This window comes from Saccoglossus kowalevskii, chromosome 19, assembly GCF_978046115.1.
Source record: "Saccoglossus kowalevskii chromosome 19, keSacKowa6.1, whole genome shotgun sequence".
NCBI classification, from domain to species: Eukaryota; Metazoa; Hemichordata; class Enteropneusta; family Harrimaniidae; genus Saccoglossus; species Saccoglossus kowalevskii.
In genome coordinates this window covers 6,021,199-6,048,584 of record NC_140659.1, presented here as the reverse complement: position 1 = coordinate 6,048,584, position 27,386 = coordinate 6,021,199, and the positions used below count along the sequence as shown (strand labels likewise).

The 27,386-nt window shown below is 37.1% G+C and overlaps 1 protein-coding gene across 6 annotated transcripts; it reads left to right on the top strand.

Moving 5' to 3' along the window:
• The first annotated feature begins 943 nt into the window (after nucleotides 1-943).
• On the top strand, nucleotides 944-23,046 carry LOC100376829 (annexin A13-like). Of its 6 annotated transcripts, none has more exons than XM_085493865.1 (12): nucleotides 944-1,041; nucleotides 2,503-2,603; nucleotides 2,783-2,946; nucleotides 3,868-3,946; nucleotides 4,397-4,491; nucleotides 4,732-4,845; nucleotides 4,958-5,048; nucleotides 13,810-13,946; nucleotides 14,100-14,289; nucleotides 14,729-14,787; nucleotides 17,657-17,782; nucleotides 22,582-23,046. In XM_085493865.1, the coding sequence occupies exons 3-12, from the start codon at nucleotides 2,803-2,805 to the stop codon at nucleotides 22,702-22,704; spliced, it is 1,158 nt and encodes a 385-aa protein (XP_085349991.1). In that variant the 5' UTR covers nucleotides 944-1,041; nucleotides 2,503-2,603; nucleotides 2,783-2,802; the 3' UTR covers nucleotides 22,705-23,046. The 6 variants fall into 6 exon arrangements, with proteins under 6 accessions (XP_085349991.1, XP_085349992.1, XP_085349990.1 ...); XM_085493866.1 differs by having other exon boundaries at nucleotides 2,768-2,946; XM_085493864.1 differs by lacking the exon at nucleotides 2,503-2,603 and having other exon boundaries at nucleotides 957-1,041.
• The last annotated feature ends 4,340 nt before the right edge of the window (nucleotides 23,047-27,386 follow it).

Genomic DNA, 27,386 nt, shown 5'->3' with positions numbered 1-27,386 from the left:
TTACCTCCATGTCGTGATAACATTACAAGTTATAATGACTCAAGATAATGTGTGGTATCGTGACATAAACCCCACTCGATTACACATAAAAACGAAAGAACGCATAGAATGTTGAATTGACCAACGGGCATCGCTTGGGGTCAACGATACTCGCGCACATGGGAAAGTGCGTTTTTTTAAAATAAGAGAATGGTATGAGATCCTCAAGTTGGTTCTCAATCAGACTTCCCTGTATTATTTGTAATCTTGTTACTCGTGTGCTGGTTTCTAGTATAGTTTGCTCTCTCCAAAATTAATCATGACAAATCATTTGAACTTCGGTATTGGAAATGAGATAATTCCTTAGCTACATGTTACGGCTTATAACTTTAATCAACAGTTTCCAAGGTGAGTGTTTGGTTTATATGTTTGGTAGCGATTATTGATTTAGTGTGGTGAATACATTAAAGGATGACGTTGTAGCATTTGAAGGTACTTGATTTTTAATTTTAGCAATCAACGTTCTTAATAGATTGAGGTTGCAAAGGACAGTGCACTAGCGTTTCTAACTGTACACGTAGTCTTGTCAATGTACGTATGCGGTGTAATATCAGTAATTCTGTATTGATCGTACTGTTTCTTCACTTCGACCGGCATATATGTTCACAAACAAAGTAGCATGTTTAAGTATTCAAACACCTGGTGATGTGTTTCCTTGTTATCATAATTTGAACTCAACCAGTTTTATATGTCATACATGTACAAAGGAGATCGCTTGCGTGTAGAAATTGTGAAAATTATGCCTAATATTTTAAATAACGACCAATTCGCGTGGCGTACACACCCACGCCTACCAGCACACGTCACACAGAACAGAGGTCACAGTGTAAAAATAGTCGACATTATGCTCTGACCTCTTTGAATATTCATTAATCTATATCAGTGGTTACCCAATCACTGCTCTATTGAATATTAATACGTTTCTGCAAATATACATCTGAGATCGGACGCCTATTGAAGTCAGACACAGGCAAGGTAGAACTGTCAGTAATTCAACTGAAGGTAAGTTTCAATTTAATTTGTATTCTGACCATTGATTTCACCTGTATAAACATGATTAAATTCAGCATTAAAACTGCCGATAAATAGTAGAACTGAAAAGGAAAGTGTTCATATTCTTGTTAAACTGAAATGACGCATGTCGCGTCGATACTCTTCGTATGAGCCGTATTGCATCATTGCTGTAAATGTTGGTCATGAAGTCCATGTTTTTCCGCTACTCAGATACTAACATAAATAAATATATCTATACACGTGTTTCTCATTGATGAAGTGGCATATTGCAGCGCAGAAGAGTGCGACGTGGAAGAATATTGTGACGCATACGAATATTCCGATTTAAAACAATCTTAACACGTGTTCAATTATTTTAAAATTAAAGAAAACAACATAGTGTGAAACTCTTCCTACATACTAACATGGTTATAATGACGATATTGACTAGTGTAAGAAGACAATTGCCACATTATAGCAATTTTACTGTATTCGTTGTATGTTACTAAAAATAGACGGTCCACGTCTTAGATAATCCCTGGACAAAAATACAATATTCAAATTAAAACAATATAATCGACAACAAATAATTATAGCGTTAGTAATGAACAATTCTAAAACTAATCTTCAAAAAAAGAAAACATAAACATAATGAACCATTATTTGAATTTGGTATTCCTTCAAAAAATTGTTGTTGAATGTTTACTGAAATGAATAAATGAGGACGGTGCCTACCCGCAGATATTGCTTGGAATGGTCGACGCCCATTCCGATCGATAGGTTGGCATCATAACATTGCTGGACCGTTCTAAATTTACGATACAATTACTGTAAAATACTTTATTTTCGCTCGGAATTCATAATCGCTTTTTTTCGCTGAAGGGATGATTCAATGCAAATAAAATGCAGCGAACGTTTGTTTCGTATGTTTTATACATTTATCTCGCCGAAGATAATAAATTCCATAAAAAAACACCCAAATTGTTTTTTTCAGCTAAAATAAAGTATTTTACAGTATATTAATAACCTTATTATTATTATTACTTCCAAAATATAGTATTATTCCATATTTTACGATATTAATAAACATCTTTAGGGATAAAGAATTTATCAATACAATGTATGCGTTCTATAAAACTGACACATAGCTCAACATTCATACACTATACAATTTCTAAATGTCTAAAATAAAAAGGCTCAATCGGAATCAGTATATATCACAACTGATTTTACGCAAAGAATTTCTGGACATTGACGTTCGTTAATTATTCATTTGGGCATATACCATCAGCCAAGTTTTTTTTTTACCAAGTACAAAATATTTTTAGAAACTACATAATAAATACCCGATCATCAGAATGCCTAATAATTCAAAGAAACCTTAAGTACCAATCTTATAACTACAAACGATTCTTTCACCACATATTTCTGTATTTTGAGATCAATCTGGTGAGTATTTTTTTATTATAGGGACCAATACAAATTGTTCATGGACGTGCAAAGGTTTGCATAGTAACACTGACCTTTGTCTGAGATTGTGAAAATTAGCATAAAATAAAAGCAGGCAGGGGGTGAGTCTGGTGATCAGTTATTATGGTATTGAGCGGGATAATTGTCGTTGCACAGTAGAAACACTCGTTTGAATACACAGCAGACTCGGGACCCAGATAAGAGTAGACTGGGTCTCTGTGGGTTAATATTTCAATGCCTACATTTCACTGTATATAATGTGCAGGAATATTTATCACAGACAACAACACTGTAACAACGATGACTACACCCCAGGCACAAACCGCGGCAGCGCCTGCAACTCCGGCTCAGGCTCCGGCTCCTGTTCAGGCCCAGGCTCCGGCTCAGGACCAGGCACCTGCAGCTGCAGCAGTAGAATCGGCAATGGCTTCTGTAGCCATTAACGTATGTATAAATATTACTAATTTGTTTTAATTCTGGCTGTCGAATACTGTATTTCAATAACGTACAGCTATATGGCCTCGGAACACGCATGTGCATTAAGTTTGATATTTGATGTATCTACAATGCAAGGCTGACATAAACTTCACATTGATATTTAAAGGGCGGTAGTCGTCACGCATGCGCGATATATATGGGTCTCATATAAACAAAGATGGCGACTGTTGACTGTTGCGCAGATCAACCAGTACAAACTGAGCCGTTACAAAGCTTTGATTAGTTTTTTTTTAGGTGATTAGAAGGTATCGAAGGAGTCACCGGCGGTAATTAATGCAAGTCGTGCCCAGGTCATATCTCATACTTGTGATTTTGATTAGAAAAGCGCATTGGATTGTGGGAAAATCAATGTTTATCAACACAAATGTTGTACTGCGCAGCGCGACGACTGCCACCCTTTAACCACCGGCAGGATATTGATTTGAAAAAAAATGCCCATGACATTCTCATTTCAATAGTAATTCCGACGCCCAAACCAATTACGCTTGGTAATTTTGATATAAATAACCTAATTTCATAAAGTTATAAAATCTAACGACTTTCCGAAGCTAGAAATATGCTGTGAGAATGAGTGGGTGTTGGGGAAGATCAATTTGTTCAGTCCGATTGACCGTTTGCTGGATTCCAGTGTGCGTCATATTCGTTTGGATGTCATGTGACCTAAAAGCTTTAAATTTTAACCTATTTTGTTTGATATTTGAACCAAACACCAAAACAATAAATTGTCTAAACGTACATTACTACGTATTACTATTTAACGTAGCTGCCACACCTATAGTATCCATATGAAGATTAAAACAGTTCAGTTTCAAATCCTGTGATTATAGATTTTCTAACATAATACTCCGCGTGTGTTCATGTTTTCAGCAAAGTACAATGGTATACCGGGCGACGATCGATGCTCGATTCGAGGCCCAAAAGTGTAAAATTGCTATGAAAGGACTTGGTTCGTATTAAAATTTCAACTAACTTTAAAGTGGGAGAGTCGTCACCTACGCATGCGTCAGATGGCCATAGCGTTTTTAACGTGTGTTGTTATCGTCGGTTGAGACTTAATTCCCGCGCGTGCGTAGGTGACCACCCTCCTGCTTTAAGTAATTAATGGTAAAAAATAGTTGAAAATATTTATATTTGAGGGGTTAGATTGGATCATGGTATATCGTAAACTAAAATATATGTTTACCAAGCACACTAGGTAGTATTGATCGATGATTGTTTTTGTACGCACACATGAAAACAACGTAATGCCCGGATGTCCGCCCCGAGAATACATACTTTAGTAGACAATGTGGCGTACACCAACGAAATGAATATAGCAGATTCAATGAATTATTTTATAACATAACATAAGAGTTTCACATCATTTTAACAGTGTATGGGTTTCCTTCTTCTCAAGGTACCGACAATAAAGCGATCATCGAAGTCCTGACAACTAGCAGTAATGAGCAGAGACAAGCTATATCTAAAGAGTACAAGGTCTTGTTTGGAAAGGTGTGTGCTTCTAGAAATGTTATGTCACTGTGACCACGGGAATGATATCATCGTAGTATGTTGTATTAAATAATATACTCACTGGTGCAGTTATAATCAATAGTTCAGAAGTATTCTGGATGGAATATAAAAGGACAATGACATTTAGAGGTTCATATTGGCAAAAATGAACAGTGCATATAACGAGTCTGTAGGGATATTGCGTACTCTAACATTGCCCTATATTCGACTTCTTCGCAGGATCTCATAGAAGATATCCACAGCGAAACAAGCGGTAACTTCAGAAAGACATGCGAGGCCTTATTGAGAACACCGGCAGAGTTGGATGCTGAAAGTATTCGCAATGCATTAAAGGTAATTATTGGTCTTCATATAATCACATTTGTTTTTTACATACACTGGCATTTATAGTCGACAAGGTTTGAAAATGCTGTTTCAATTGTATAATTTACTATATGTGTTTTAGGGACTGGGCACTGATGAGGAATGCTTGATTGAAATACTGTGCACAAGCACCAATGAGGAAATTAATGCGATGAAAGAATGCTACACTGCTTGTATGTATAATTTAAATTCTTAATATAAATTCTCTTGTTTCTCGTCTGATACCCTCTCCCCTCATGTGTCTATCATCGGTAAACCTTTCACCACCCATGGCTCTCATCTGTAAACCTCTCACCGCCCATGACTATCATCTGTTAACCTCTCACCCTAATGGCTCTCATCTGATAACCTCTCACCACACATGGCTATCATCTGTTAACGTCTCGCCGCATATGGTTATCATATGCTAACCTCTCACCACCCATGGATATCATCTGTTAACGTCTCACCACCCATGGCTATCATCTGTTAACCTCTCACCACCTATGGCTATCATATGCTAACCTCTCACCACCCATGGCTATCATCTGTTAACCTCTCACCACCTATGGCTATCATATGCTAACCTCTTACCACCCATGGCTATCATATGCTAACCTCTCACCACCTATGGCTGTCATGTGCTAACCTCTCATCACGCATGGCTCTCATCTGTAAACCTCTTACCACCCATGGCTCTCATATGTTAATCTCTCACCTCCCATGGCTCTCATCTGTAAACCTCGCACCACCCATGGCTATCATCTTTCAACCTCTCACCACCCATGGCTTCCATCTGTTAACATCTCACCATTCATGGCTCTCATCTGTAAACCTTTCGCCACCCATGGCTCTCATCTGTTAACCTCTCACCTATAATGGTTCTCGTCTGTTATCCTCTCTCCACCCATGGCTCTCATCTGTTAACCTCTCACATATAATGGCTCTCGTCTGTTTACCTCTCGTCCCCAATGGCTCTCATCTGTTAACGTCTCACCACCCATGGCTATCATCTGTTAACCTCTCACCACCTATGGCTATCATATGCTAACCTCTCACCACCCATGGCTATCATCTGTTAACCTCTCACCACCTATGGCTATCATATGCTAACCTCTTACCACCCATGGCTATCATATGCTATCCTCTCACCACCTATGGCTATCATGTGCTAACCTCTCATCACGCATGGCTCTCATCTGTAAACCTCTTACCACCCATGGCTCTCATATGTTAATCTCTCACCTCCCATGGCTCTCATCTGTAAACCTCGCACCACCCATGGCTATCATCTTTCAACCTCTCACCACCCATGGCTTCCATCTGTTAACATCTCACCATTCATGGCTCTCATCTGTAAACCTTTCGCCACCCATGGCTCTCATCTGTTAACCTCTCACCTATAATGGTTCTCGTCTGTTATCCTCTCTCCACCCATGGCTCTCATCTGTTAACCTCTCACATATAATGGCTCTCGTCTGTTAACCTCTCGTCCCCAATGGCTCTCATCTGTAAACCTCTCACCACATATGGATCTCATCTGTTAACCTCTCACCTCAAATGGTTCTCATCTGTTATAATCTCACCACCCACGGCTCTCATCTGTTAACCTCTCACCTATAATGGCTCTCGTCTGTTAACCTCTTGTCCCCAATGGCTCCCATCTGTAAACCTCTCACCACCTATGGGTCTCATCTGTTAACCCCTCACCACCCATGGCTATCATCTGAAAACCACTCACCAACCATGGCTCTCATCTGTAAACCTCTCACCACATATGGGTCTCATCTGTTAATCCCTCACCACCCATGGATCTGAAAACCTCTCACCTCCAATGGCTCTCATCCGTAAACCTCTCACCTCCAATGGCTCTCATCTGTTAACCTCTCACCACCCCATGCCTCTCATCTGTAAACTTCACACCACCCATGGCTATCATCTGTTAACCTCTCACCTATAATGGCTCTCGTCTGTTAATCTCTCATCCCCAATGGCTCTCATCTGTAAACCTCTCATCACCTATGGCTATCATCTGTTAACCTCTCACCACCCATGGATCTCATCTGTTAACCCCTCACCATCCATGGCTAGCATCTATTAACTTCTAACCTCATATTGCTATTGTATGTAAATCTCTCACCACCCGTGACTCTAAACTGTTATTCTTCCACAGCCAATGACTCTCGTCTGTTAACATCTCACCATGCATGGCTCTCATCTGTAAACCTCTTACCACCCATGGCTCTCATATGTTAATCTCTCACCTCCCATGGCTCTAATCTGTAAACCTTACAGCACCCATGGCTATCATCTTTCAACCTCTCACCACCCATGGCTTCCATCTGTTAACATCTCACCACCCATGGCTATCATCTTTTAACGTCTCGCCACCCATTGCTCTCATCTGTAAACCTATCGCCACCCATGGCTCTCATCTGTAAACCTTTGGCCACCATGGCTCTCATATGTTAACCTCTCACCCTCCATAGCTTCTATATGTTAACTTTTCACCATCCATGGATTTCATCTGTTAACCTATCACCACGCCTGTCTCTCATTTATTAACCTCTCGCCCCAATGGCTCTGATCTGTAAACCTCTCTCCACGTATGGATCTCATCTGTTAACCCCTCACCACCCATGGCTATCATCTGAAAACATCTCACCTCTAATGGCTCTCATCTGTAAACCTCTCACAATCCACAACTCTCATCTGTGAACCTCTCACCACCCATGGCTCTTATCTGTTAATCTCGCACCACCCATGGCTATCATATGCTAACCTCTCACCTATAATGGCTCTCGTCTGTTAACCTCTCATCACCCATTGTTTTCGTCTGTTCACCTGTCACCTCCAACGGCTCTTATCTGTGAACCTCTCACCATTCATGGCTCTTATTTGGAAACCTATCACATGGCTCTCATTTGTAAACATCCATGGCTATTGTATGTAAATCTCTCACCACCCGTGACTCTATATTGTTATTCGTCCACTACCAATGACTCTTACCTCATCTGATATTCTTGCACTACCAATGACTCTCGTCTGTTAACATCTCACCTTCAATGGGTTTCATCTGTTAACATTTAACCTACTATAGTTCTCATCTGGTAACTTCTCACCACCCATGTCTCTCATATGAGAACCTCTCACCACCCACGTCTCTCATATAAGAACCTCTCATCTGTGATGCTCGTCATCTGTGAATCTCTCAGCTCCCATGGTTCACGTCTGTTATTCTCGTACTTTCCATTGCTTTCTCTTCAAGTTTGATCTATCATGTTATTTGTCTCTCCCCATTCAACGGCCCCATTTTTCGAAATATCTTCTCATTCAATAAACCACCTTACAGAGTTCTCCTAATTAATCTCGCAGGTTCATCTTTTTTTCTATTTCTATTTCTAAACTCTCAATATCCGTGGTGTTTCTTGTATAACCGGTAACCTTCACTGTAGCTCTTTAACGTTTTGCCTTCTCATTTAACTTTCCCTGTCTCTTTTCATTAAACATCACACATTCTCTGATTCTTTCTACTTATCCTCTTATATTTTTCTCATAACTTACCCTCTCACCTTCTTTTTCTCTATAGCTCTTCTTATGTAATTCTTTAACTACCATGTCATTTTTATTTAATCGTTTATGTGCGGTGGCTCTTCTCATTTAATTTAATTCATGGTAGTTCTCCTCATTTAATTTCTCACCTATCAAATCATTTTTCATTTGTTCGCTCTCCTAAATTGAGTTCTCAACAACCATGTCATTTTAAATTTAAATCGTTTATGGGTTTGTAGCTCCCCTCGTTTGATTTACTTAGCCATCCTCATTTAATTTCTCAACTATCACTTTATTTTTCATATTAATCGTTTACGTACAGCAGCTCTCCACATTTCATTGTTCAACCACCGTGTCATTTTTCATTTAGTCGTTTACGTACTGTAGCTCTCAATATTTCATTGTTCAACCACCGTGTCACTTTTCATTTAATCGTTTATGTACTGTAGCTCTTCACATTTAATTGTTCAATTACCATGTCACTTTTCATTTAATCGCGTATGTGCTGTAGCTTTCCACATTTAATTGTTCAACTACCGTGTCATTTTTCATTTAATCGTTTATGTACTGCTCTCCTTATTTATCCTTTCAAATTGTGTAGCTCCTTATTCTGTAATTTCTCAACTATCACTTTATTTTTCATATTAATCGTTTACGTACTGCAGCTCTCCACATTTAATTGTTCAACCACCGTGTCATTTTTCATTTAATCGTTTATGTACTGTATCTCTCCACATTTAAGGTAGAGATGCAGGTTCGTGGGCACTTGGGAGTGAATTTTTTTTTTTTTTGGCTTTTTATTATCCAAACAGTCTTGGCTATAGACTGTTCAAATTTTGTAGAATTGTGAATAGTGGAACATACTCAAAAACGATTTTAAAATATAGATAACAGGTGCAAGCATTCCCTCTTTTGAATGCTTAGCAAGATTTAGCAAGGCTGTACATAAATAATAAAAACAAAACATGGTGAAAAAAGAAATGACGGGATCTCCATATTATGCACTATATTTAACGTTTGACAAAACGATAATACATTTAAATTTGGAACTGTAACGCCATTTTAATTATGCGCATTAACAAACGTCTTGCTGAGTGAACTGTTATGCAAATTAGCAATTATCTAATTATAATTATTTAGTGCACATCCCAGAACTTTAAAAAAATAGCTCCTAGACGCGTTGACCTTTTGTTTTGAAATTTCACAAATGATTGACATTGTGTTTATCTTCAAAACGCCGTCGGGGTATTGTTTTTGGTTAAACAGTGTTACAACAATCGTACAGACAACAAGCCTGGGTGTTAATTTATGCATAAACTTGAAGTAGTGAAATTTGAGCTGCTCCCCTGCAAAATTGACAACTGGTAGACAGATTTCAAGACGACACTTTCTTCATAGTAAACAGATGTACCCATAAACCAATTTTGACAGGAAACAGAAGCATGGTTTAGATGCTATTTTTTTAAATCACTTTTGACCAAAAAAGCACATTTTTGTGCACATTTCAAACTACAGTGTCCATGAAAAAAACACTAACAAAATTTTAAAATTCATACAATAAGCTTTCCGAAAATATATAGTTTTGTGGACAAGGAAGATCATCTTGGTTTCCTAATTAACTAATTAAAGGGGAACTAAATAGAGCCTATTTTGGTGTTTGTATTTATCAAGTTATGTATATTGATTATAAATTTGAAAAAAAAATTAAAAAAAATGATTATCTTCAGAGTTATGATGATTTAAATATGAGAAACCATAAACCTGCGAAGGACTTCCGTTTGCGCCATCTTGCCATAAAAAACGCCCTCATGAGGTATAAACAGGTAAGGTAACAAAGCATGATGACGAAATAGTATCTGATTAAATATAAGCAACTTAGGGAGCCATAGCTGGCTGGACTGGTGAATTGACTTCTAGTCTAGGTTGTTTCGACTTTTACGTTAATGTTATTTACAAGCATATCAACATACAGACATTATGGATGTGCGATTGATCGAGACAGGCATTTCGTTTTGTTTTTTGTCTGTCTAATAAATGCTGTTTCCAGTACTGCACTGTGCGGCGTGCAAATTATTCAAAGTATGGATGCCGGAGTATGCAATCTTGAGTTCGTAGGGTGGTGGTGGAAACATTTTCGTCCATGTATTCACGGGGCTGCACTGGCAAATCATGGGACAAGTGTCACAGGAACACCATACAGATTGTTCACAGACTTCCGTGTAATTTGAAATAAAACTTTCATCCGAACAAGGGGCATCGTCGACGATATACTCTCATCACTCACACTGGACTGAATTGAATCTTCACAGTATACCGTACTTCCTTGATCATAAGCCCGGAGGCATGAACACGTAAAGGAAAAGTAAGGATGAGCTTATACTCGAGGACCAACTCAGAAAAAAAGATTTTGTTTTAGGGTTAAACACTGTAACCATCTTGCAAACAACGAAAAATTATCCCAAAAAAATATTCGTTCACCACGCCGGGCTCGGGAAAATAATACTTATTTTTGAAAAAAAATGCGTCATTGATTTGAACGATACTTACAATGAAGAAACAAACATGTTCATAAAAAACACACACATTTTATTACAATACGATTTACATACCGTCTGAATTTATGGTGAAATAATGGGTAGGGTCTGTGAGGAAACAGTGGATGAAAGTATTTATCATTATCTTCGTTTTGGTATGTTTTCGATCGTACGCAAACTCTCGACGCAAAACAATTTTCCACCATGAGTTTTTTCAGCACGATTTGACCTGGAACAACTTCCTTTGACATAACAGGTCATGTCTTTCATTAACCAATCAAAATGATGTGTCATAATGATGAAATTTTCCGATTATTGACGATGATTTTTTAGCGCAATGCGGAAGTGAATTACCGCAATGTTAAAATGCGATCTGTAGCACTGATTGCAACGAAAAAACGATGATTTTTTTCCCTAAAAACTGGCGATTCGCAATTTCCGAAATATAAACGACGGTTAATAGTAACCGTGGGTAAACTAAGTGTGGAGGAAGAATTTAAACACCTTTCTCGGTCGCCAACATGTCTCATCGTTCAAACCCTAGGCCTTTCATGATAGTCTCAAAGTAAACCATGCCCAATAACCAGGTACACGCCTTGACAATCACATATTTCGCTTTTCGAAGGCTACTACTCAAAGAAATATGGATTACTCCAGAATTGCAACATCGATGTTCATCCTGAGTAAATGACAGAATAGAAACGATGCGAATCACGTTGTGTACGTTCGCCATGCACTCTGAACTTAAAATTAATGCGAGTTTTCTCATAAAACTAAAAGCATGAACCAAACTAACATGCCAATCACGATTATTATGAAATGAAACACACCTTTTACACGCATATTTTAAAGAATATCGTCGTCGCCCACTAAAAACACTCTGGGCTTATAATCGTGAATGCCCTCAACTCGGTAAATACCAAGTAAAAACATAGGGATGGGCTTCATACTCGGGAGGGGCTTACGATCGGGGAAGTACGGTACTTTAACGCAATTGGGCTTTCACTCTGAGAATACTGTGGTTCAAACGTATAAGGCTCTAACCCAAGTTTTAAAAAGCACATTGTGCATATAAAAGTTGAGTTTATACTAATAGTACACAATGCTAGGCAGCATGAACGGCTGTCTACAATGGCGTATACGAATGCGATCAGATACTAAAACGTCATAGCTTTGAAAAGTACCCGGATGTTAAATATGTTCGTTCGTTAATTATTCCCCTCCATGAATGGCCTCCATGGCAAGCACTTCAAATGCCTATCCAAGCTACAGTTATAATTAAAACAAAATTAAACCACTGCAATATTATTTCGAATACAGTTTAGAATATACACAACTATAAATTAAGGCCGCATTTAGGTTCGCTTTAAAATACCTGTCAGGTAAACTGCATCTCTACCTTAATTGTTCAATTACCGTGTCACTTTTCATTTAATCATTTATGTACTCTAGCTCTCCACATTTAATTGGTCAACCACCGTGTCACTTTTCATTTAATCGTTTACGTACTGTACCTTTCTACATTTAATTGTTCAACCACCGTGTCATTTTTCATTTAATCGTTTATGTGCTGTAGCTCTCCACATTTAATTGTTCAAGTTGTTCAACCACCGTGTCACTTTTCATTTAATCGTTTATGTGCTGTAGCTCTCCGCATTTAATTGTTCAATTGCCATGTCACTTTTCAGTTAATCGTTTATGTACTGTTGCTCCCTACATTTGTTTGTTCAGCCACCGTGTCATTTTTCATTTAATCGTTTATGTACTGTAGCTCTCCACATTTAATTGTTCAAGTTGTTCAACCACCGTGTCACTTTTCATTTAATCGTTTACGTACTGTACCTTTCTACATTTAATTGTTCAACCACCGTGTCATTTTTCATTTAATCGTTTATGTGCTGTAGCTCTCCACATTTAATTGTTCAAGTTGTTCAACCACCGTGTCACTTTTCATTTAATCGTTTATGTGCTGTAGCTCTCCGCATTTAATTGTTCAATTGCCATGTCACTTTTCAGTTAATCGTTTATGTACTGTTGCTCCCTACATTTGTTTGTTCAGCCACCGTGTCATTTTTCATTTAATCGTTTATGTACTGTAGCTCTCCACATTTAATTGTTCAACCAACGTGTCATTTTACATTTAATCGTTTACGTACTGTAGCTCTCCACATTTAATTGTTCAACCACCGTGTCATTTTTCATTTAATCGTTTACGTACTGTAGCTCTCCACATTTAATTGTTCATTTACCATGCCACTTTTCATTTAATCGTTTATGTGCTGTAGCTCTCCACATTTAATTGTTCAATTACCATGTCACTTTTCATTTAATCGTTTATGTACTGTAGCTCTTCACATTTAATTGTTCAATTACCATGTCATTTTTCATTTAATCGCTTATGTGCTGTAGCTTTCCACATTTAATTATTCAATTACCATGTCACTTTTCATTTAATCGTTTATGTACTGTAGCTCTTCACATTTAATTGTTCAATTACCATGTCATTTTTCATTTAATCGCTTATGTGCTGTAGCTTTCCACATTTAATTGTTCAATTACCACGTCACTTTTCATTTAATCGCTTATGTGCTGTAGATTTCCACATTTAATTGTTCAACTACCGTGTCATTTTTCATTTAATCGTTTATGTACTGCTCTCCTTATTTATCCTTTCAAGTTGTGTAGCTCCTTATTCTGTAACTCTTATAACTTACCTCCTCAACTCCATTGCTTTTCTATTTTGAACATTTCTTCTTTAGTGGCTTTTCTCATTTAACATTAACATTAACTTTCACGGTTTGTCTTATTTATCATCATAACTATAAGTGTGGTTCTAAACAGGCCTAATATATTTCTATTTTGTATATAGTGTTCAACAGGGATGTGGAGAAAGATGTCAAAAGCGATACATCGGGAAATTTGAAAAGTTTGCTTGTTTCTTTGCTGCAGGCTGGAAGAATGGAGAATCAGATGGTCAATCCCGGCTTGGCAAAAACAGATGCCCAGGTTGGTTGCCCCGGTTTATTTAGTGAAATATTTCAAAAGTTGATTTTTGACACCCAGATGATTATTTTTTATATCTGTCATGATAATGCTTGAGTTTACTTATGTTTAAATTGTTTGAATTTTGTTATACAACTCATTACATAATTACCGCAGGCTTTATATGATGCCGGTGAGGGCCGATGGGGCACTAACGAAAGTGTATTCAGCGCCATCTTGGTTTCTAAGAGTTACGCTCAGCTGAGAGCTACCTTTACTGAATACACCAAAATTAATGGTGAAGACATCGTGACTGCCATTGACAAGGAAACATCCGGTGATTATCGCAAGGCGTTGAAGGCCATTGGTGAGTTGAATAAACCATAGACGCAAACGTCCGCCAGATCTCGTTAAGCGCGAGAAAGCAACGAGACTTGTTTTGTCCGCTGAAATGGTGTTCCATTCTCACCGAATCATCCATCGCATTCTCTGTGTCATTACCATGGTTTCATGAGGGGCAATATTATCTTGGCTCTCTCGCTCTCGATGAGATCTCAGACACTTGCGTCCAAAGTGTTTCGCCTCACTTTCCTACTACATAGGATAAAAGATCAAACTCTTCGCATTGCAAAGAGAACAACTGTCTGCGGATGAAGTAAGAAATGGAGTGGGGAACTATATTATGTGTTGCAATGCTTGTTATTGTTATTGTTAATTGATCACTTCTAAATACTCTTACCCGAGTCTGCCATTCATGGACAGTGTAATCTAACATTACCAACCGGTACTATATTTCTATTCCACAGTCCTATGTGTACTGAACAGGAACAAGTTTTACGCCTTAAGACTGCACAGAGCTATGAAGGTTTGCACTATTTTTTTGTCATGCCAACTAAAGTATGAAACATCACTGTACTCTCGTGAACTATATTCCTATAATATACTATTATTCGGAATGTATGTAAGTAAGCGGGTGTGAGTTTGGATGTGGAATGTGTTGTTATTTTTTGCAAGCAATGGCAGTTTGATAAAAAAAAAACATATCTTGACACTTTTTCAAAACATTTTGCCTTTATCCTAGATCATTGGTTTTTTCAAAGTTGTTTCCCCGAGTTTGTAAACTATTTTTTCAATGTAACTATTCAATGTCTACAAACTTGCCGAACGATCATCTGATGCCAAGCTCTCATGAGTCCAGTGACACGATGCCAAGCTCTTTTACAACTTACTATGTATGTCTTTAATCTAACTATCCGCTGCTGGTGTGCTCAGTTTCTCTTGGCTAATATCTTGGTGTATTTTAATTCTGCCATTTTTTTTTCTTTTGGCTGTGCAACAAATAATTACTACATAATTTAATTTAATTTAATTTAATTTAATTTAATTTAATTTAATTTAATTTAATTTAATTTAATTTAATTTAATTTAATTTAATTTAATTTAATTTAATTTAATTCGATTTAATTTAATTTAATTTAATTTAATTTAATTTAATTTAATTTAATTTAATTTAATTTAATTTAATTTATGATTTGGTTTTTTAAAGCATGTTTGATATTCATATTGTTTCTATCTCTATTTATTTATTTTGCCTTCCCTCATCCCACTTGCAGGGGTTAGGTACCGAAGATTCTGTTCTAATCCGAGTACTCGTTCGAAACGCCGACAAACAAATGGCGGAGATAAAACAAATTTTTGAGCAAGACTTTCAAGGCAGTCTGGCAGACTGGGTAAAGGTGAGCACAACATTGATAATCTTTGAATGCGTCACGGTGTTGTTGAATTAAAGGTCACTGATCGTCGTGCCGCACATGTGCGACATTTGTGTTGATATACATTGATTTTCCCACACTCTTCTAATGGAAATCACGAGTGCGAGTTTTGACCTAGGCACAACGTGCATCAATTACCGCCGGTGATATTTAGATACCTTCCTATCACCAACGAAATTACCTAGTTAAAACATTGTAACGATATTTTGTTCTATTGTTTAACGGTCAGTAACTAAGTACCTTTTTTTTCAGGACGACACCTCCGGGGATTACAGAAGGCTTTTGTTGGCCGTGATAGGGGAACCTATGGAAGCGAAAAATGACAATCAATGATCTCGTAAGAACCATGTTCAGCGGAAGGTTCCTCCAGTTTTAAAGTATCTTCCGTATACACCATGTCTTAGAAATACTTCTTTCTTCTAATAGCACTTGTATTTTACAAAATAAAAAAAAAGAGAATAAATGTAAAATCCAATCCAATAAGTCTACAATATTTATTGTAAAAATATATCTAGGAATCCATAATTAGGTCAAACGTTTACTTCCAAATGTATGCTGGACAGGGATTATGATAATGCTATTTGGACGTTACACAAAAGTATTACCGTTATAGAAAATAGTATATGAATACCGCCCGCAATCGTGCGCGCTGCATTTCAGAAATAACAGGTAGCTCAATATGAACGTTGGTGGCGTAGTTATAGGATAATTTTAAACCATTTATTTTAATAAATAAAAGCCAATTTAAGCACAGGTATAATTTTACATTAAGAAATGTCAGGATAAACTAGCAATTGTGTGTTTGTTGAGACATGTAGATTGGACTCAATATATCTGCGGTACACTGTATGAATCTAGTCTTCAATTCATTGTATTTGATTTACTAAAGTATAGAGTAGAAAGATGGATATGTTGACAATGGCGATAATTTAAATAATATAACGCCCTCTATGTTTGTCAGTCATCCTAGAAATCGTGTATTTTCTTTCACTTCGTAGAATGTATGTATGAAAAGTAATATAAATATTTCAGATATCGACTTTAGGTTTTCACTTCGATGCAAATGCCACGTGTATTCATTGATAACGCGTGATGATGGGTTAAAATCGTGTAGAATATAATCAATAATAAATTAAAGGACATATAATGGAAACACCATTGTCTAGTGTGTTTTATTACTGTGTCTGCATGCCTGGATAGTTCTCTCATCATGATCTGTGCCAGACAATTACTGGGTTGTTTCGCATAACTAATAAGTATATAAATAAATCAATAAATCATGTCAAAAGTTGAATACGTTGGAAGCCCGAATAGAAAGAATTGCAGTCCCAGGTGATAATACATTTGATGAAATTAAGTAAGAAACCTTCCGAGAAAAAATAACGTAGTTCAGCTAAGCGTTATGACAATATTTCACATTCGAGACTATATCAGATCTTCACTGAATTTATACTAATACTTTACTTGTCTAACATGCATGAGTCAATAAAGATTATGTGTATATGAATAGATTAAATTTTTTGGTTGCGTTGGAATGTTCTTCCAATATAAATTTGCGTGGTTAAAAAACGTGACTAGGCCTGTTTATTGGGACCTGGATCTTGATAACTCTATTGGTCTTTCTGACCTAGAGTGTATTTAAGTCTAAATTCCAACACTGGCAGTATATTTTTTTGAATATTTACGAATCTTGTTTGTCATAGTGTATCTTGGCAAACATTTGTCTTGAACACATATTTTTTTCATTCCACAAAATTTAAAAAAAAAAGTTGTACTTGTCCTAGTCTTTGCTACAAACGTAGAGTGTTATCAGCGATCCACATCTTATATTATTTGGTGTTTATCATACACTCCTTGATTACACCCCATGCATTATATTCGCAAAATATCACCTCCATTAGTGTTATCTGTTCATGTATGCCTTGTCGTTTACTGACCAAAGTATTTATCCCAAATAAACAGACTATCCTTCGTACAGACAACGCCACCGTGATCCGCGTGGTGGTACGAAGAAGTGAGTGTGGTATGGGAGATATCAAGAGGCAATACCATACTATGTTCAAAGAAACCCTGGGAGACTCTATTACCGTAAGTAGAAACACATGTAAACAGTGCGGGTTTCGTCTATCAGGGGTTGTTAAGGGGGGATGGTTCGTCAGGTTGAATATACGGGAAGTGGTTGTAACGGGGAATGGGTAACTCGCAAGGCAGTGAGTGGTACACTAGGATCGCTCGACACTTATACGCACCATTCAATCATTAAGACATCAGCAGTATAGTACAGCCAGATATTTATTACCACTACAATCGTCACCATACGCCCCCGGTCCTCTTCTCCCTTAATACGCTGGAACCCCCCCATTTTTATAAACGACAGTGTTAATCGTTCAACCAATAGTCTAAATACTTTGCATGCGTTGTCATGACGGCATGTGGACTCCGCCAGTGAGGGCGTCACCCCATAGCATCGTCATGACAACATCAATGCAACTTGGTGACACACAATACGTTGACTACTTATCGGCATAACAATTAGGGGTTACGCAATTGAAAACTGGGGATTGAGTGAAGCATTTCGAGAGAAAAATGTTCTGTATGAAGAGGAAAACAAGTTTGTGGTTGTATAATGTATAAATAATGCGGACATAACAATAGTCAAATATTTAGATAAAATATTGTTATTGTTTGTTTTTCAACTAATACGCAGTTTGCAAATGGGTCACCTTATAACGAATCCTAACAGCAGAATTGATTCAGCATTGACACGGTATGTGTGCAAGCGTTTTACTCATTCACGCTTGTTAGGTTATGGCCTGAAATCAGAAAATTTAATATGTCGCTGTTTGTTTCTGGAAAGGCAAACATATATGCAAATACGGGGGAGTGGAGTTTCCCACCTGTAAAATCAAAGTTATGAAGTGCCCTCAGAGCTAAAACCACAGCCACAATGTTCCTTTCACCATGGAAATAGGTTGCATGGACGATTTCGCATTTGTTGTCATATGGCATGTTTTTTGTGCTCAAAAGTTACGCTTATACATTTTAAATTACTGAGCCTACAATAACTTCTACGCGACGGGATAAGAAATGGACACCGACTGCTACACGGAGTTAAATAAAAATTCTCGGGTCATCTACCGGCATGTGGGTGATATATACCCGTATACTTTCCCTGAGACGGTCCCCACTCTCCATCCCCGACACTCTCTCTCAATTTTATGCAGATACAAATCTAAGCCTTAGAATATAATACATTTTTGTAATCGATTTAGAGAATTGTTTTGCCCTACTTACACCTACGATTGTTCTAAATCAAGAAAATAATATTCAGCAACATACACTCTCTCAATTTTAAAGTGCGCCTCTTTATCTGATACGTACACAACATTCATTGTTATACAACATTTTGTTTTATTTTCTATCTGTTAATTCAAAACAAAAAACGTACCCAAGAAACTGACAAAATGAAACCCGACAAAATATGTGTTCCGTGAAATGTGGGCATTGTTGGCAGAGTTACTTCGGTTTATTTATCGCTAATATCATAATTTAACATTTTCCCTAAACACAAATGATAAAACATAACAACACGCGATCGGATAACGTCCTTAAATTATCTTTCAACCTCAAGTAAAACATTACCGTAAAACTGTATTGCCTTCTTAAAAAATCCCAAGGAACTGGATAAATGCCAGCTTTCCAAATGCACACAGTTCATACTACTTAAGGTAAACGCTTACTCATTATGTTAACAAAAAGTTGGTCATAAACCGCTGAAACATGAAACAGCGTTATGTTCGTATACAGCGCTGTATTTTGAGCAGATGAACTTGAAGTCAATATATTTTTGAAGTAACTATAATTTAGAACAGTTCTATAGTGCCTACATTATTAAATCAAAATACAATTTTGTCACGTTTTAAACCCAGAATGTGGGAACAATTCAGAATAACAACAAGTATCCATATACGATATACATTTGTGTATTTTGTTCCCGCCCACTGTAACCAGCTTACTGATTCAGATACAGCACAATGTATTGACCATATATTCTTTTATTTATTGAAAATTTGGTAAATTCAGGGCATTTCAATTAATGTGTAAGCTTCTATCTTAAGGCACAGTCATGTTTACCTCTGTTGTGCCATGAAACATTTGCAAACCGGAAACACGTGTGGATTATTTTAATGAGATTATATTCTCATTGCAGGCTCATACGAGCGGTGATTACCGAACCACTCTTCTGGCTTTAATTGGAAACCCAGAAAAACAACCAACCGGAGAGGAGAAGAAATCGCAGGAATAGATTTATAAATATAACGTAGTGAATCAATATAACAATACATTATTTGGTTTTTAATCCGCTAGCTTCCGTCATATGTTGCGCCCTCTATCGAGCGTAACGACTCAAGTTTATTTGTTTGTTTTTTCGACTTTATTTTGGCATGCACGAATGCGGATGCCAATGATTGAGCGTTTAATATTTAAATGTATTTAGTATTCACTTATATAACTATTTATTTCAATATTGGTTAGATTAAGATTAATTATCTTATCGATAATCAATTATTTTCCGGGGCTGATTAGTGTTTCATAGCAGAAAACGCCAACTATTTACAGAAATTATATTTATAAGTATACTTCGTATGCACGTGATAGGCAATATAACATGTAATGTTCGTTTCGAATCGAACTTCTAAATATAAAACTTTAAGGTTGTGGGATATGGGGATAAGTATGTCAAGATAATAATAAATAATAATAAAATAATAAAAATATATTGTATTGCACCGTATTGTATATGAACTGTATGGAATAGCTTCAGTTTCAGTTTCACAAATCTCAAGCCTAACCTTGTTCGAGTATACCAAAGATCGCAGAGCTAAACAGTTTTCTCATCAAAGATGCAATGGTAATCTCGCGAGTGGCGAGATTTCGTGACTGGCCGACTAAAAATATATAACACTATTACAAGCCTTGATGAAGGTGTCCCACTGACATAGTGCGGTAATATTCTTGATAGCTTGTTTTGAATAGGTGACCTGGTGGCGTGTCGAATTACTAGTGTGATGATCTAATAGAATTCAGTTGAGATGGATAGCTTTTTGTTTTAATAACACGGTAAATGATAGTTTGCAGTGGGTATCTAAATAAACTGTAATGATATCAGGAAAAATTGCAAGAAGGCGATTCACAGATATTTTGTTTACGTCTGATTTGCAGCAATGACAACGTGGCTGTGTGATTTCTTTCACAAACGTTTATAGCCAGCCCAAATTTGGAATAAAAATAATTTGATTTTTTCTAGAAAAGATTACATTAAAACGAACGAATAATACTTGCGGTTACGTATCCGAGTCTTCCATTTAGCGTCAGGATCAAATACACTAACAATACAAATAAGTATTTTCTGGTGTCTTTGTCAGAATTAAACATCTTACAATGTATTTACAACAACTTACACGTGTATTGTCAATCACTGCTTGGCGACTTGACACGACACTAGATGAAATACAGATATATTGGTCATCACAGGGAAAGCCCTCTTGTTCTCAGCAAGATATTGGCGGTCATTTCATCTGCGCAATGTTCCTAACATATTTTCAAAGACGCCAAATTTGTTGAGTATTGTTCGAGTAAAACATAGTAGTAGCATACTCTTTGTTTCAAAACCAGTAAATGAACCATAAAATTATATTCAGCACAAGTGACCTAATAAAGTGAGTGCTGATTTTCATTCCTCCTAGGAGGAAAAAGTGCTGCAAGGATCGGGCTATACTGTATCTTCCGAATACATTGTACACAGTCTGTTTATGAGAAACGCGAGTTAATTCAAAAGTTACATTGTCGGCCAAATGTACAATTAAAAGCCATTTCACACGGTCGGATTAATCACGTAGTGCCCTCTAGTGGCAAGGTTTTTGGTGACACAAAAGCTGCGTTTTTACGAGACTCACCCTCATCCGACAATGCACACACTTGCATAAGGTAAGGTTCATGCCAGGCGCGGCCACATATGTGCAGTCAGTCCGGGGAACCATTTATTTGACATAATACATTAATAAGTAGACTAAAAACGGCTGCCATTACATCGCTTGTTGCGCACAATTGTACTGAATGAAAATACAAAAACTTAATGATGGAAACAACATTAACTTGAATTAGCATTCAAAAATCTTCAAAAAGCCGGCATTGGCTGCGAAAAAATATCGATTTTTGGTGCTCGGCAAATGCCACTAATATTAATAAGTCAAAGAAAACATTTAAAATAACTGACAAATCGTTAACAAAAATATCACCCCGTTACTCGCACGCCGACCGCCCAGGAAAAAAACAGCAATAAAAGACATTTTGTATAGGAAATTGGACAAAAAATCTCTGAAAACGTGTACACGTCTCAGTGTCGAGCGTGCCCAGGGGAAGGTGGCGTGTGTCACCCAGTGTGATACAATAAAAAATAATAAATTTACAAAACAAAATAGTTGGAAACTGCACCGTAGCGAGACTGGCCTAGACTGGTATTCCACAACCCGTCTTGCACTTAAATACCCCCCAGTCACGTGACCCCACATTCCATACCCGTCTGTTTGCCATCCCGAACAGACAATAGTTAACCCCTATACTGCGAAACACGGTTTACAATATTTAAAGAGCCTAAATAGTTTTCGTTCGGTGATTTTGATGGCGCCATAACCTGCTGAAAACTCAATCGCATTTATAAGTACGGAAATACTCTGCAATATTCAGCTACTGCATGGCAAGAATATCTAACGACGATAACTTGCGAATGTTGTATCTAATATATTACGCATATTCTTTGACAAAACAACGGCTTCAAAGGTTGCCGACAATACAACTATAATGATATTGCGTTCTTGACATTGCAGGCGGCGATGAGTGGCGATTGCCGAACTACTCTCCTGGCTATAATTGGACACCAGGAAAAAGAACCAGCTCCTATAGATCCCGTGGAATATATGAAGAAAACACAGAACATGTTTTACAAATGAATTAACGCAACAATTCATAGCCTTTCGGCTGCCAAATCTGTCTTATGTTGCGCCTTTCTAGCACAATGGCAAACAAAACTCAAATTCGTTTTTCTGGCTTCAATCTTAATATACGTAAATGGACGCCCCAGATTGAAGTTACTGTGCGTTTGGTATTTATTTATTTATTTAATCAATGGTTATTTACAACATTACATTTATCTTATATAATAAATGTAATTTATGTTTTCCGGGACAGTTTTACTCTTCAAAGCAACTTTCAAATATACAAAACTTCAAGGTTGTGGTGATAGTTATGTCAAAGTTAAAATATCATAATTAAATATAAAATATTATATCATACTGTTCTGTATTGTATATAAACTACACGCACCGTTTTCTAATCTTAAATGATAATGGTCGTCGCGCAGCAAACAATGTGTGTTCCACGCTTTGGATACGTCTTATGGACCAATATCATCGAACATAATACCACCACTGTCATTAAAGGTTACTAACAAATCACGATCATTTCTGAATGTAATTACAGTTTTAGAATAGCATTATTTGTTAATGGAATGGTTGACACGGGGATTACAAGTATGAAATAGATGCATAGATAGGCTACACCTTGAAATAAAGTTCAAAGCCAATATAACACTAAACAAAGAGCATGAAATTGCATCATATATCCGGGTAAAGCTGGATAGTAGGCATGTACATTGCCGGTAAATAATATTTAAATGATTACACGATATCAGCTGACAAAGTTACCCCCCAAACCTGGTGCTCGGTAGAAATATATGGCATAGACCATAACTGGCGTAGGCAGTAATGATTGCACATTATGGCGACCTGTTATTACAAGATTTCTGAGATCTGGAATTCTTTGATAATTACTAATATCGGAATAATAGTTTCTAGGTCGATATCAGACAGACTGGAACATGAGTCATAGTCCAGATATATGTTATCAGCAATTATCCGAGATTATCGAATAATTATCGGGTTTTGAGCTCGACAATAGAAAGGCTGCGATCTCGATCAACTTGATATTTTACGAGTAGCATGCATATGCTGAGAAAAATAAAAATGATTTTGATCGGTCACATTATTTGGCCACCATACTGGATTTCTGGGATAAATAACCACAGCTTGGAACATTCGTTTCTCATGAGAGCATCAACCGACCAATTTGACATTTTCCGTATAGCATGTATGGGTTAAAGGGTGGTAGTTGTCGCGCCACGCATGCGCGAGATATGGGTCTCATATGAACAAAGATGGCAACTTTGACAGTTGCACCGACTAACGAGTAAAAAGTGAGATGTTACCAAGCTGTAAATAGATCAATTTGTTGGGTGATTTGAAGGCTCGAAGGAGTCGCCGGCGGTAATTAGTACAAGTGGGACCCGGGCGAGACTCGTACTCGTGATTTCATTAGAAACGGGCATTTGATTGTGGAAAAATTAATCTTCATCAACACAAATGTCGCCCATGCGCGGCGCGACGACCACCGGTCTTTAAAAGAAAAAATGAATAATGTTCAGCAGTCAGCTTAAAGCAAAGCCCAGACGTTCGTATGTAAAACGACGTCAGCTATTTCCGAATTAGAACATTTTATTATTGCCCACAAATATTTAATGTAACGGCAAATCAAGTCTACCCGGTGGTCACGCAACGGGTTTTTTCGCAAAATGCCATTTGGGATATCAACTTCCGGATCTTTGGTCATGGCGTTGAAGTCGTCATGTTTTCAAATATGCGTATATTTTTATTATATAAATCACGGTTTACATGGCATGACGCGATATGTTAGGGCTTTTAGTGTGCCAATGAAACGACTTATTTGTGAATCAAACATTCTAGTCTTTTTGTCGTTAGTGTGCCAAAAATAGTATTATTTAGTGTTTTTATTATTTAATATTATTAGTGTTATTATATTCTGCCAGACTTGTAAACCATATAAATATTCGAATCATTTGTATAAAAAGACTCTGTACAAATCTGGCATGTATTATTTATTTATAAACAATTTTGAGAAATTTACATAAATCACGAAAACGTCCATTGTATACATATAATGTTATAATTATTGAGTGGCAATTATTTAGACATTTTGATGCTTACGCTTGTTGTTGTTTAGCAATAATATCGGAAATCTGTATTATTTACAAATAACAAGCTTGTTTAAATTTATTTATTTATAGATAATGTATTTTGCTGCATACTATGTAAATGATATAACACACCTTGATGATTATATGTGACACACAATAGTTTGTATATAATTTCCATAAATATGAATAAAGAGTATATAATACATTGATCCTTGGTTTGAAAATACATGCTGCATCACCGAGTGACATAAAATTCGAACATGCGCTGTTCGACGACCACCGCCCTTTAACGGCATAGGACAACTGAATCACAATTCCTCTTCCATATATTCAATGGCGTAATTTAATTTAAAATCGATGTAAAGAATGTTTCTCGCAGTTGCATAAAATTCACTGCTTCTTTAAACTTTGCTGATCTTTTATCATGCTGAAAGTGTTGGGTTTCACAATGTAGGCACATTATGTTATTCTTGCCATTTGCCTTTATTTGTATGCATAACAAATGCAACATAATTACTCGTTAAAACACTCGTTCTGATTTAATAATTAATGTAAATGCATAAAGTTTAATATGTTAATAATATATACTGGATTTTAAATTCGCGAATTTGCTTATGAGTTCTTAGTAATGGCTCATGGGTTTAAAATTAGAAACCAGTGACTAATTAATACGTTTACAGCAGTCCCTGGCAGTATTTAGTACAACCAGTTCACTAGCTACTGCGAGTTTGATCAGTTTCACTATCAGCAACCATCAAGTGCCAGTGATTATACCAAAGGACCCCCTCTAAACGTTTATATCCGGCACTCATCAATTGCCCCAGACTGCCTCACGGTTGCACCCTATTGATAAGTTTTCTGATTTGGAGAAAACATGCATTTTTAGATAGTTCAGTACACATTTTTATGTTTTTTTCCACAAAAAACACTCTTAAAGGGGTATTTAGGGCGTTCTAATATAACCTTCGATGAATTGCGTACCATACTGACGGAAAGCAAGACCGTGTTAAATTACTTACTGATATCTTGTCCGACGTTGACAACACTGCGTCGCTATTATCGGCCGGGCTCATCTACTGCATGGTCGCCTCCTCCTACCGCTATGCCATATCTCAACGGGATAAGGACTAAATTAGTTACCATGACAACCATACCCAAAGTTATACTCAACCTTCGAGACGATATGATCAACTCTACGATGATTGGTCTCCGGTTATTTTGCTTGCATTGCGCGAAAAAAAAACATGTTATCGTATTACCACTTATGCACAACATAAACGATATTGACAAGGTAACAAATATAGATTCTGTGGAGGAACTTTGAATATGACAATATGGTTAGATCTGCAGATACATCGACTGGACATACAAACGACAATGGAGCAAACTTTATCTACCGGAAGTGATATTTATTCATGGTAGATATGGATTTACTCGCAGCTAATACCGCGCCTACGGACATATCCCGACCACCTGCCATCACGCCCAACACGAACCACATTAGAACGGACTATGTACTCAAGTCAAGTATATTTGAGCATTTATACGTATGTGTTTGTACTGTTAGCTGAACTGAACTAAAATTACAGTTTATTCAACATAAATTATTATTATTATATCAGGGGTAAATTTTTCTCCTCTGGGGTTCTCCACACGTGTCCGGGGGAAAACTCGTCTCGTTTCTCTCTCGCGTCCCCTTGAGGTATGGGATCGGGAAAGTCATTTAAGCCTTACAGTCAAATAAGACACACACAACGAAATACGTTTCAACTCTCGTCTTAGTCGGACAGTCGAGCACTCTATAAGACACAGCGCCCTGGGGAAAAATCCCCAAGACTATCGCAAGGCTGACCCAAGATTCTTTTAGACTGCGTCAAGGCTCGCCCCAAGTCTCTCCAGGACTGCCTTAGACTGCGTCTATCGTGCTGTACTCGCCAAGACCAACTCAAAACTCTCTTTATTCATTTTCAAAACTCTAACCAATTACAATGCAGAAAAAAACTCTAGGGCGTAACCTTCAATCATACAGCCAATCACACTAAGTACTGAATACGTCATATCTTTTGATTAATCGTTCACTACGGATACCAACTGTCAGAATTAATAGTTCGAATAGCTACGGTTATCTCGTAATTAGTTCCAAATCACTGAGCCAAGTTCCGTCCAAAACTTCAAATAGGCCTAAACGATGACAGACATAACACAGCAATTCGCTAATAATCAACTAATTAAGTCGGTCAACAGATACGCGCAAACAAATTCATGACAATTATGTCAGTTCATTGATCACACGCATTTTATTCTTATTTACACTTTCAGTTTTCAAGGCTGGGAGAAATTCGGATACAGAATTTATTCTTATAAACAATTTCTGCCATCATGTTCTAACCAATGATAAGCCCCTAATTTTGACCAAGCACTTCAAATTCATCCTATCACGATAGCGTTTATATGCAAGGAAAGGTTTGATTCGCCGACAAAAATCTGTTAACAAACAAGCTGCTCTCTGATTGGTCTGACTGTTGGGTGTCATGGGCACTCGGATCGCAGAACTAACAGTCTTGGCATCACATTTAACATTTC